Source organism: Peromyscus maniculatus, chromosome 7 (genome assembly GCF_049852395.1).
Source record: "Peromyscus maniculatus bairdii isolate BWxNUB_F1_BW_parent chromosome 7, HU_Pman_BW_mat_3.1, whole genome shotgun sequence".
NCBI lineage: Eukaryota > Metazoa > Chordata > Mammalia > Rodentia > Cricetidae > Peromyscus > Peromyscus maniculatus.
The window spans coordinates 107,048,619-107,061,553 of record NC_134858.1 but is presented as its reverse complement, the minus strand read 5'-3'; the positions used below and the strand labels follow the sequence as shown (position 1 = coordinate 107,061,553).

The window sequence follows — 12,935 nt, the reverse complement described above, 5'->3', positions numbered from 1 at the left end:
GACCCTCACCTGAGATCCAGCTGCTTTCTACCACCTGTTGTATGCACCCACGGCCATGTAAGGAACCCCTCCCCAATGCTCAATAAGGAAGCCCAATACACTCAGTAGCTCTTCAGAGTGAACTTCTGTGGAATTGTGCCTCAGTTCGTCCTGAGGACCTTGGGAAGAAGGGCAGAACTTGTTTACATCTCCCCAGGGAAGGAATTCAGCCCAGGATCCCTGTAGTGCCTGAGCCCCTCACGTTCCTGTCCTGCACTGACGCTCAGTGATATGAGCACAGAGGTAACCAGAAGCACATCGGGGTTCAGGGCCACAAGGGACTGAGACCAGAGGCCCCAAAATGACAATTTTCACCATCTCACGTGCTACCAAGTCAGGGTGTCAACCAGAGAATCTGCCAAGGCTGGAGGTAGGGAAAGACCTGTCCACAGCTGCCCTGAGCGTCAGCTGCCCAGGACGGACAGCAAAGCCCCAGGGCTGCCTGTGACTCGGCTTCCAGTGTGGCCAGACGCGGCCCTGCCCTGGAAGTCACAGGAGCCTTCCTTTCCGTCACCCGTAAGATCAGGGCCAGTAACCATCGGGGACAGACTGCTGGACAGACTGCCCCTCCTCTCCTCTGCCCATTGGCTGCCCTCCTTGCCAGACCCTCAGGTGCCCCCTCAGCTGTCCCTCTCAGGACACAGAGACCTCGGCGGCGGGGACAGTTAGTTCTGCCTGTCGGCAATCAGGCAGGTCTCAGTTCCTATTTTGATTGTGACACCTTCCGGCAACTCAGAGTCTCGGTGTCCTCACCAACATGATCTTTCACTTTCCCCGTGTTAAAGCTGGAGCCCTTCTGGAAAGCTGTGCCCTCTGCCTTGCCCGGGCAGCATCCTGGACTACAGGCACAGGTATACTTAGCCCCGACTGCACTTTGGACTTGAGATGCAGGCTGCATCATCCTGCGCATGACCCAAACTGTGAACCCGAGGGGGGGGGGGGACACTGGCTGAAGGAAGAGTGAGGACGCTTGCAGAATAACCTCAGCATTGGCTAAGGCAAGAGGAAACCGAGTGAAGCAAGGCCCTGCCTCCTCAGGGCCAGCGGACTGCACATTTCCACCCAGGCTGACCAGGAGCTCTGAAGAAATTTAAAGGGAGTTCATCAACCATTTACCATGGCAATCCATCTGTCCACCCCTGTCCCTCCTGACGAGACCCTACACACACACACACACACACACACACACACACACACACACACACACACGGACACACACACACAGACACACACACACGGACACGGACATGGACACACACACACACGGACATGGACACGGACACACACACACCATTGTTCCCTCAGTGTTCATGATTTCAAGTTCAAGGTACTATACCTACTCTTCACACCATGACCAAAAGTAACTCGGGGAGAAAAGGGTGTACTAGGCTTACACTTGCACATCACTGTTCATCACTGAAGGAAGTCAGGACAAGAACTCAGGGCAGGAACCCGGAGGCAGGAGTTGGAGCAGAGGCCATGGAGGGTGCTACTTATTGTCTTGGACATCATAGCTTGTTCAGTCTGCTTTCTTATTCAACCCAGGGCCGCCAGTCCAGGGGTGACACCCCCACAATGGACTGGGCCCTCCTCCATCAATCACTAATTAAGAAAATGCCAGCTGGGCGGGGGTGGTGCACACCTTTAATCCCAGCACTCGGGAGGCAGAGGCAGGAGGATCTCTGTGAGTTCCAAGCCAGGTCTACAAAGTGAGTTCCAGGACAGGCACACACAGGGAAACCCTGTCTAGAAAAACCAAAAAAAAAAAAAAAAAGAAAGAGAAAAAAAGAAAAAGAAAGAAAGAAAAAGAAAATGCCCTCCAGGCTTCCCTGCAGCCAGATCTTCTGGAAGCATTTTCTCAATAAGAATCCGCCTTCTCAGATGACTCTAGCTTGTGTCAAATCGACCTAAAACTAGTCAGCCAGCACAACATCTATTTTCCCAGAGCAGACCTGGGCTCCCTCTCATGGCCACAGCCTCCTCCCACAGTCTTTGGTGACAGCACCCCTCTTCCCCACTCCCATCAATATGCAAGGTGGGCAGTCAGGGGAGCAGACTGGATCTAGGCACAAAACAAGGCAATAAATTAGTGCTCACCTCTGCTCCCCAAGATAAGCTCCCTAGAAATAACCCAAAGCAAACCAAAGTTCAAGAACATTCGTGGCAGCTCTGCTTACCACAGCGCGATGTGGAGATAATCCCTAGAGTGGAGAAATCATGAACAGAAGCAGAACAAAGAGGGGTGCACTACAGACCTTGAGAGACACGGGACAGAGATGGGGTATGCAGCCAGAACCCCAGCCCCGAGCCCACAAGGGCCCCAACATCAGCAACCAGGACAGCAGGACACACTGTCTCTAGCACCGGACACACAGAGAGATGGAAGTCTGAAGATGTGAACTCAGCCTCTCTGGTTCCCTCTCCCATGTATTTGCTGAAGGCCGCAGAGCCCTGGGAACCCCAAGGCCTGAGACATGTATACCAGTGGAGACTGCCTGCCAGCCTACCTACCAGGCACCCCACCAAAGGCACAGCCCAAGTTCCTGGAGTGGACTCCAGGTAGACTCCTGAGCTGATTGTACCTGCCCACCATCTTGGCCAGACGGAGGAAGGAAGAGGTCTTAAAAATTAAGGACATGGCATGACGGTCCCACTCGGGGACAGAAGTTCACACACACACACACACACACACATACACACGTCCTGTCACCCAGGAGGAATCATGCCATCTTGTCACCTTTTGACTGAAATAAGCCATCAGAAGTCGGACGTAGTGGCACACGCCTTTAATCCTAGCACCTGGGAGGCAGAGGCAGGAGGATCTCTGTGAGTTTGAGGCCAGCCTGGTCTATAAGTAGTGAGTTCCAGGACAGCCAGGGCTACACAGAGAAACCCTGTGTCATAACAAAACAAAATACCTAAAAACCCAACAACAAAAAAGCACTTGCTCTTGCAGAGGACCAGGGTTTGGATCCCAGCACCCATACAGAGGCTCACAAGGATCCCTAACTCCAGTTCTGGACTATCTGATACACTCTCCTCACCTCTAAGGACATCAGGCACATACAAAAAGCACAGACACACATGAAAGAAAAATATTCATACACATAAAATAATAAATACAAAAAACTTTTAAAGAAAGAAAAATGGTATTCTGTCACTCAGGAGATAGAGGCAGGAGGGCCACCACGAGGTCAACAGTCCGCCAACACAGTGGCTTCCCGGCCATCCAGAGCCTGTTCCTGGAGACTACATTTTCAAAAACAAGCAAAGGAAAAACAATGTCCTACCTGCCATGGTCCTGGGGCACCTGGACCACCTCCCCAGAGCTCCTAAAGGTTGAAGCAAGGATTCTAACGGTAAGAAAGGTTAATAGCTTCCAGACACAGAGGTGTGGCTCTGAGTTTTATAAATTATCAAATTTTATCAACTGCTTATGGTGTTGGAGGGTGGAGAATGTGGCTGTCATTCAGCCCCAGGACCCTGAGGAGCTGGGGACTAGACACCAGAGGAAACCAAGCAACCTACCGCCAGCCCAGACCAGCAGCGGGTACTGCTGCTTCCTTCCCATAAGGCCCTGTGGTCAGGCTCCCCTTCCCCACCCCAGGGTCTTTCCTGTCCTCGCAGTCCTGCACCCTGGCCACAGTCACTGTGCAAAGGTGGAATGCTGTACACGTGCAGACTCCGTGTGTGTGCTGCGACCTCTGCGACCTCTGCCTGGGGCCCAGACTCCCAGGCACACATCTGCAAGCCTCATCCTTGGCCATGTCACCTCCTACTCCAGGAAAGTACGAATCTGCAACTCGGACTGTTCCAACACTCTCACACTGACAAGCCCTCCACCTACACACAGCCACTTGCTTCTTTCTTTCTTTCTTTCTTTCTTTCTTTCTTTCTTTCTTTCTTTCTTTCTTTCTTTCTTTCTTTCTTTCTTTCTTTCTTTTTTTCCTTTTTTTTTTTTTTTTTTTTTTTCAGTTTTTCCGAGAGACAGTGTTTCCCTGTGTAGCCCTGGCTATCCCGGAACTCACTCTTTAGACCAGGCTGGGCTTGAACTCAAAGAGCCATCTGCCTCTGCCTCCCCAGGATTAAAAGCGTGTGCCATGACGGCCTGGCACAAGAGCCACATTTTCATCTACACTTAGAGCTTAGAGAAAGACGTACAGGCCCTGACTCAGGAGCAGATACCTGAGCAGGTCCCTCCTCCGTGGGCCTCAGCTACTTTCCGCCTATAATGAGGGGATGGCTCAGGCTGACACCTCAGTCCCCCACTCTGAATAGTGAGGCCAAGGAGATTGGTGGTGATGAGATCTGCTTCTACTTTTCTTTTTCTTTGCTTTGTTTTTGTTGGATTGTTTTGTAGCCCTGACTGTCCTGGCACTCACTACGTAGCCCAGGCTGCCTCAGACTCACAGAGATCCTCCTGCCTCTGCCTCCCGAGTACTAGGACCAAAAGTCTGTACCACCATGCCCAGCTTGCTTCCACTTTTCAAGTATCAACTCACGAGGCAAAGACAACAATGGTCTCACCTAGGGCTGGGGTCTAAGGGTTAGCTCCCTGCCTAAGGTCACAGAGCTGGTCCAGGGTGTGGCCTGAGTGCCACTGGCCCCAAAGTCCAGGTTCCTACTCCTCCTGTAACAGGTGCAGACACCCCTGGTCAGGACCACAGGACTAATAAAGGCTGGCGAGGAACTGCCTTAATGCTTCCAAATGACGGCCGGCCAGGCTACCACCACAGTCCCTGGGGACTCAGAATCTGTCTGGACAGCTACGGCTCCACCAGTACCCACGCTGTGGTCAGAGCCACCACCCACAGGAACACAGTCTGCGTATGAACCACAGCCATCCTACCAGGACCCAAGCGTGATCATACATACGTGATCATCTCCACCCCCACTCTACTGGGACTCATGGTAATGGTCAAAGCCATGGCCTCAGGCTGGCCTTGGCAACAGAAGCCGAAAGGACCCCCCCCCCCTTATCACACACAGCAGCCTCCAGGAATGCACGGAGACCCTGGCACATCACGCAACAGCCTGATCTCCATTTCCATATCTGTGCCACCAGTTGGACTGGATGTTCTGAGGTCTTTGCCAAGCTGCAAATCCATTACAATATTTGAATTACTCCTAAAACATTTTTTCCCTTTTCCCTGTTAATAAAAAGAAAATGCAGACTCATTTGAGAGCGAACAGAAAGAACCAAGGAAGGAGATGAAAACACCCAGGATCCCAGAAGAGGTGAGTCACTTAGCAATTCACAGATTTCAGCACATCTCGCTGTTCCACCCTCCTGTGCAGTCATTTACCTATGAACTCATGTGGGTGCTTCCATGTCCAGGGGCACAGCTAGGTCCACACGGTGTGCTGTTCCCATTGACTCAATCCTGACAACTGTACTCCCTGAAGTTCCTCCCAAAACTTTGGTTTTAAGAACAAGGAGCACCTGTCTTGCTGAGAACTACTAGCCCATGACTAGGCTTCCAAACGTTCTCGGCTCAGAGACGCCAAGTACCTTGTCTGGAGCTACACAGCTCAGTTTCCACCCTGTGGCCAGGAGAGAGGAACGAGCAGTACCATGACCACGAAGCCCTCTCCTATGTCCAGGCAGTGGAAACAGCTTGGGTCGGTGCCCTGCCAAGGTAATGGTGACCAGACCCAGTGTCCAACAAACTGAGAGGTTTCCTCACACCTGTCTCCACTCCTGCTCCGCGACACTTAGCTTCCGCGGGCCACTGTCACCACCGCCTCACCTGTCCCCAGCCTCTCACCTGTCCCCGACTCCGCCCATCAGTCACAATAGCCTCACCTTGCCTGTTTCTCTACTGCCTTTCCCCTGGAGACCCTCGCCCAGGCCGCCTACCCACCCATCCAGGTTCCTCTCCCTCCTCCTCTCCCTGCGGACCCCGTCTTACCACCGCGCTGGCTGGCGTGCAGAGCGGGCCGCCCATTGCTGTATGGCATCCAGATCTTCTTCAGGGGATTCTGGGTTAATTCCCGTGGGGACGCCATCCCCGGGCCCGGATGAATCGGACTGCGCTGCTTCGCACCCAGCAACCGGGCCACCTCGGGCCACCCGAGGTCCCGCCCCTCGGGCCCCGCCCCTCCTCTAGCGGCTCCGACTCCTGTCCATCTTCCCGCAGGCCCGCCCCAGTACTATTAGGCTCCACCCAAACTGAAGGGGCACTGCTCTACAACTACGCATGCCCAATTTTTCTACCGCCTCTTTTTGGACTAAGCGCGCCCCGTCCTTCAAACCAATGCTAATAAGGCGCATGCTCAATTCCCAAGGAGTTTGCCATCCAGATTATGCAGGCTCCACCCCGGATGTGAAGTTTACAGCCCTCAAGCAGCTTGTTCTTATTTGCATAGTCCCCTCCCAGGGTCCCCGCTTAGGGCTCTGCAGCCGCGCCTCCAGAGCGTGTGCGGCCTCTGCTCCCTGAGGAACGTGACCTCAGAGTCGCCGGTGGGAAGGGTATGAGGCTGGGCGGGGCCTGCGTGACCCTCAGAGCCAGGATCGTCTACACCAGCTTGGCTGATGTCCCTGAGCGGCTCTAATGACCGGCCTGCTGTCCTGGCAGTCCACCTCCTGGACCTTCCTGGGGCTTTCTCAGCTGCTCCTACCCTGGAAACTTCCCCGATCCACAAGAACAACTTGTTCAACCACGCAGAAAAAGTTCCCTTATCTTAGGGACAGGAACACAGGATACATCTCAAAATCGACCGTGTTTTGGCCTGGCTCCTGGGAACTTGGGCTAAACCTCTGCCCACCTGAAGCAACTATATGACCAAGCTATCCGGGGACTCATTAAGCCCTGGCAGTATTTTGAGTCTCTTCCTATGATTTACATTTTACCAATTATAATTTTGTTGTTTTTTCTTTCTTTTGGAGGAGGAAGGTCAGGGTCTCTTGTAGCCCAGGCTGGCCTGGAACTCAATTTGTACCTGAGAACAACCTTGAACTTTTTTTTTTTTTTTTTTTTTTTTTGGTTTTTCGAGACAGGGTTTCTCTGTGGAGTTTTGGTGCCAGTCCTGGATCTCACTCTGTAGACCAGGCTGGCCTCGAACTCACAGAGATATGCCTGGTTCTGCCTCCCAAGTGCTGGGATTAAAGGCGTGTGCCACCGCCGGGCCAACCTTGAACTTCTGATCATCCTGCTTCCACCTCCCAAGTTCTGTTGTGCACAGTGTTTATACAGGGCTGGAAATCGAACCCAGGGCTTTGTTCATGCTAGGCAAGCACTCTACTGACTGAGCTACACTCCCAGCCCCATTAAAGTTTTAATAATGAGTTTATATATTTTTTTCAAATGAGCTTCTGTCTCTTCATCAGGAAAATGAGATGCAGACATCATCAATTTTACAAGATTGTGGTAGGAATTAAATGTATCGGTCTCAGAAATCTGCTCCATAGCATGTAGGCCTTCTCATTCGTTGTCTCCCTCCCTGCCTTGGAAAACGTACTGGGGCAAGGGCTGGGAGCCAGGCCTGGCAGCTCAGACTTAGAGGCCAACGCGGTACCATAGGAAAAACTCCCCAAACTGGGTGACCCTGATGAACATGACCCCTTGGAGGCTGGTCAGGGACAGCGTGGGGAAGCCACTCTTCGATGTTGGACCTCCACCACAGTCTCCCACAAGCTCAGGCCTCTTCCTTCTGCCCAGCCCCACCTCTCCAAACTGGACACTTTCTGCCCAGGCCCCGGCAACACGGCTTGAATCTCCATCTCGCCGCCCTCTGGTGATGGCCTCCACCACACCCCTGGCAGGTTCTCTGACTCGAGCTCTCTGTCTCACAGATGCCCAGCCGGAAGCCAGGGACATGCAAAACAAGGTGACCTCATTCACAGTCAGTGCAGCATGCCCTCCTGTCACATCTCTGCTTTGGGTCAGTCCACCAGGTCCCGACCCAACTCTTGAGAGTCTGGCAAAGACCCTTGGATGACCGTGACAACAGTATCTTCACCACTACACCAGGAAATCAAAGTCCAGAAGACCACCTGGAGCCTCCCTGGTACCAGCTCTAGCTGGCTACACTGGGAAATACCCTGTTGCAGGCAGGTGGTTTATTTCCTTTTCCTCATTCTCCCATTGCTGTATCCTCCCTGCATCCCCAGAGGGAGGGGGCAGCTTGGAGTAACACCCACAGATGGCTCGTGATGGGCAGAGTTCCTCTGTGAACATCAGCAGCGCCCACTTCTCCAAAGCCACCCATCCTGTTCCTGTCTATGTCCCAGGCACTGCCAAGGTCACCTTGGGGCCACATTTGGCCTCAGAAACCTCATGGCCGCTCCCTCACACCCAGCACAGTTACCTCTAACATCATGGGTACCCAGTGCCTCTTCAGGCCCATCCATCCATTCTCTTCCCCAGAACTGGATCTTACTCAAGAGCCGGTGGCAGAGAAGGGCAGGGCGAGGGGCCAAAGCCATCTCCACACCCAGTCTGAGCCTGGTTTCAGGAAATGTGGCTCTGTACCGCCCACTCTTCTCAGCTCACCCCGGGCTGACCCAGACACACCCTCTCGAGTCCATATCCCCAGCTAGGAAGCCATAGGTCACCATCATGAGCCTAGGCAACCTTCCCAATGCCAGGGTCTGCATCTGTTCTGAGGACTCCTCCCCATCTGCCCTTCCATGGCCTCATTTCTTAGGTAAGAAGCTGAGGATGCAGACGGAGGAGACAGGTAACAGAGCCAGCCCACAGCGCGAGGAGGACTCAGCTCATCCCGCAGCCCTCAGAGCTTCACCTCCTACAGCTGCTTTATTGCCCCACCCCTCCCACGTAGGCTCTTGGCTGTCTCCTCCATGGAAACGCCCTCCAAGCTTTGTGCTCCCCCAACCCCGGCAGGTGTTCACTGGACGAACGAGCCCTCGTGGCTTCTCCCTCTCCAGGGCATCTCAAAGTGCACCAATTACCCTGTCCCATGCACAAGCAGTGGCGCGATGCCATCGCGCACTCATGCATGAATGTGGCTAGCTCGGCCCTTCTCTACCATGAACCTTAACCAGCCTGACCCTGGTTGGCACCCTGGCACCTTAAGTACTGACCGACGGACCTCTTATGCCAGTGATAGAAGCCGTTTAATCAGAGTCTTCAACCCTCGGTTCTCAAGGCTCACACTCTTCCCACTATGGATCTTCTGCCTAGCCCTGGCCGTACCAACCAGTCACCATTTACAACATAGAGATCCAGGGGCTGGAGCCCCGCCACACAAACGCACACACACATGCTCATTGCATACACCCAGAAGCACATATATTAGTTAGCCCTGCTGCCCGGCTCCTCTCTTCCCCTTTATTCCCTGACCAGATGCTGTTTTGCTGGGTGCAGGGAGTTCCCAGGAATCCTAGCTTCCTCTGGCGATTTCCAAGAACCGTCCCCAGCATCCTTCTGGGCCCAAAGTTCACAGTGTGAGGTTCCAGTTTGGGGGGATACAGCCATGTGAGTGAGCCCTGATCTGTACTTCCTGATTCTAGCCTGGCACAGGGCACACAGTAGGTGCTGCCATTGACTCAGAGCTAGCCAAGGTGCAGAAACAGCTCAGAGAGGCTTATGGAAAAAGACAGAGTACACAGCAGGTGTGCGGAGAAACTCAGAACCAGCACAGAGCGCACAGTGGGTGCCCTAGAGACACAAGCTTAAAGGCTAAGATGGCACTCTATGAGAAACTTCCCACTGGGTGACCCTGATGAACAAGACCCCGTGGAGGCCAGCAAGGGGCATATTGGAGAGTGCCTCGGGCAGCTCCAGCTGGCTGGCCCTCCCCCTTGGCTAAAGGGAGACACTATTTATAGTCATCCCACCTTGGTCCAGGCCCCTCTTCCCAAGAAGGCCCCAGTTTTTCTTCCCTTCAGGCCACTGGCAGATTGATGCCCTCTCAGAGCATTCTGAGACCCCCAACACCCTCAACTCTCCCTCCACACCATCCTCACTACACCCAGGTCTTTTCCCAATCCCCACGGTCCCCAGCTACCCAATGCCTACCCTGTCCGTTGCTCTCCCGCCCAGGGTCGGTCAGAGAGGTGCCTCCTAATGTACCTCTGTCCATCCTGCCACCGAACTGGCCAGGGCCGCCGCCCCCCAACCCCACCCCACCCCACTGCGGCTCGGCAAGGGTAAGGAAACCCCGCCCCCCCACAGGCTCAGAGGAAAATGGCCCCGCCTCTCTAACCATTCTAGACCCGCCCCCCAGGCCTGCCTTGCTCGGCGAGGTTGCCAGGCCCGGGTCCAGGCCGGCAGCTGCACTCTGTGCTCGGACCAGGAGGAGCGCTTCTTTCCAGTCAGAGCTGCGGGTACCGCTCAGGGTCCAGTCTTCCCTCCTGCACGAGTGTCCACACCACTGGGAGCTCCTGCCTCATCCACAGGCAAATAGGGTCACACGCCCCAGAAAGTCCATCTCTCCAGCCCAGCAGTGGAATGGGGGATGTAAAGCAGGTGAACCCTACTGTTCACAGCAGGTCAGAGGGTAGGGAGGGAAGGTGAATGGAAGGGCAGGGAAGCCAGGTGTGACTCAGCCCTCAGTGTCACGGCCTGGGTGCACATGACTGGGTGACTCGGTGCATCCTATCCTTCAATCATCCGACATTTATTGAGCGCCTCCTGCCGCCACAACTTTGATGTACGCCATGCCACTCTGCGCTATGAGAAGCTTGGTGGCCTCAGTCTGCTTTACAGTCGAGGAAGTCGGGGCTCAGAAAATGTGAACAGCTTTGCTTAGGACAGTTCATCAAGGGAAGCAGAGCTGGCTTGGACCTCCAGCAGTATCCACTCCCTCCCATGAGCCAGTGTGTCCCTCCCCTGCCAGGGCTGCTGGGATGTAGCTAGGACAATGCTTGTGGGTATTGTGTGTAGATTTGGGAGTCAAACACACTCTTCTCCTAGTCCTTCTCACACGCCTCCAGCTCTTGCTCACACACAGCTGTCAGAGATTTATAGCAGGCAGAGACTCAGCATGTACACACACACACACACACACACACACACACACACACACACACACACACACAGAGCACTGCCAAGGTCAGGTTTCCCACATGTGGTCATCTATGCCTCTGCCTGGAGATGTCTCTGATAACCACATCCAACTAAGCAGGCGCTGCCTAACAGAGTACAAAACAAGCATGTCATCAGATGTAGCGGCACATGCTTGGAGTCCTAACACTCAGGAGGCAGAGGCAGAAGGATTGCTACAAGTCTGAGACCATCCTGGTCACATAGCAAGTTCTAGGACATGCAAGGTCGCTGCACTGTGAGACTGTCTTTAAAAACAGAAACACAGGGCTGGAGAGATGACTCAGAGGTTAAGAGCACTGGCTGTTCTTCCAGAGGTCCTGAGTTCAATTCCCAGCAACCACATGATGGCTCACAACCATCTTCAATGAGATCTGCAGGCCAAACACTCACTGTATACATAATAAATAAATAAATGTCAGAAACACAAAACAATCATATGGCCCTCGCCAGCACTCTGCTGCAGTGGCCTCAGGTGGGGCCCAGGCCTGGGGGCCTTAGATGGATGTCGGATGCAGCACTGGGGTCCTCTCCTTAACATTTAATGATGGCACTCACATGGCGGTATCTTGATGCTCTGTGACTGCCAGGCACAGCCAGGCATGACAAGATTCCATCTAGCAAACATACGTGCCAGTGTTCAAGATACCCAAACATATGGAAGTAGGAAGGGTACAGAAGCGTGGTAACACACTACATGGTCAGGCTGTCTAAACATACTGTGGACACTCAGAGGCCATGGCAGCGGCCCGCTATGGTAAAGCCTGGGTGTGTGCTCTGCCTAGATGTAGTACTGTCCAGCTTTGTTGCTGTCCTCCAGAACTTTCCATCCAGGGTCACCCCATCTTTATGACCCCCTCCCTCGTCTCAGTGGCGGCCAACACGAGCTAGTATTTGGGCATTAGTGGCAGCCTGATCCCTGGCAGCCTTGGTCCGGGCTTGCTCCAGTAAGATCCGTAAGAGGCCGATGGGGACGTCCAAGGAGAGTGTGATGCGCGTGTCCGGATGAGGGTTAGCTTTGGAGTAGCTCCGGGAAGCCGAGGGCCCTGGGGTGGTAGCCGAGTGCCTCTCCAAGGCCACAGAGTAGGAAACAGTCTCCGGATCGTTCTGAGAGAGGAGTCGGAAGGTGGGGGTAGGGGTCCCTGAGACAAATAGGACCCTACCCAATGTCGGGACCATGAGCAGCACCAGTGCCCACCTGGCCATCATGCTGTAAGGCTGTAAGGAGGAAACAGGCTGAGTCTGGATCTGCAGCTGCAGCTCACTGGAAGGAGACAGACTACAAGACACAAGAGCCAAAGAGGCTGGAGTGAGTACAGAGGCCAGGCCTGGGACAGAGACACAGAGACAAAGAAACAAGAAGAAAACCAGACAGGACTGGACCGAGGTAGAGCCAGACAGAAAGAATGAAAATGTGTCCTGAGGCATGGTGGCATGTGTCTATAATCCCAGCACCTAGGAGGCTGAGGCACGATCCAAATTTGAAGCCAGACTGGGTCACATAATGAGACTCTGTCTAAAAACTCCAAAGTGGGGGGCTAAGGACAGCTATCCAGAGGCAGAGAAAGGCAGGGGGAGGGGCGGAGGAGGAAGAGAGGAAGATGAATGGGGTAGAGACAAGGCAAGATGGGGAAGTGAAGAAAAAAGACAAGGCAGAAGGAGACAGAAACCATCAGAGTCGTCCAGATGGGAAGAAAGACTCAGAGAGAGCGCCACAGGGACCAGCTGGAGACAGGTTCTGAGCAGCATGGCTGGTGAGGAAGACCAGCGTTGGGGGCAGAGCGGGGCTAGTGAAGCAGAGAAACCAGGGACCCCAGAGCCTCCCAGGTCCAGACATCTGCACTTCACCCAAACCCAGGCCCTCTCAACCCCAGGCCCTTCTCATCC

The 12,935-nt window shown here is 53.9% G+C and overlaps 2 protein-coding genes across 4 annotated transcripts in view; both read right to left on the bottom strand.

The window, feature by feature from the left end:
* Window positions 1-10,127, bottom strand: part of Pfkfb4 (6-phosphofructo-2-kinase/fructose-2,6-biphosphatase 4) — a 44,002-nt gene extending 33,875 nt beyond the window's left edge. Inside the window, exon 1 of one of the 3 annotated variants that reach the window (XM_042281698.2) lies at window positions 10,023-10,127. In XM_042281698.2, coding sequence (XP_042137632.1) covers window positions 10,023-10,086 — 64 coding nt within the window. In that variant the 5' untranslated portion in view covers window positions 10,087-10,127. Of the gene's footprint in view, window positions 1-5,345; window positions 5,788-5,951; window positions 6,133-10,022 lie in introns of those variants that run through there. The other 2 variants (XM_042281697.2, XM_042281699.2) reach the window with 2 other exon arrangements.
* Window positions 10,128-11,584: 1,457 nt separating this feature from the next.
* Window positions 11,585-12,590, bottom strand: Ucn2 (urocortin 2). Its single transcript, XM_006978398.3, has one exon. The coding sequence runs from the start codon at window positions 12,474-12,476 to the stop codon at window positions 11,916-11,918; it is 561 nt and encodes a 186-aa protein (XP_006978460.2). The 5' UTR covers window positions 12,477-12,590; the 3' UTR covers window positions 11,585-11,915.
* Window positions 12,591-12,935: the final 345 nt, after the last annotated feature.

What these genes read in the sequence shown, in the direction of transcription:
- Ucn2 (XM_006978398.3), bottom strand. Translation starts at nt 12,476, where the DNA reads ATGCCTCAGGACACATTTTCATTCTTTCTGTCTGGCTCTACCTCGGTC.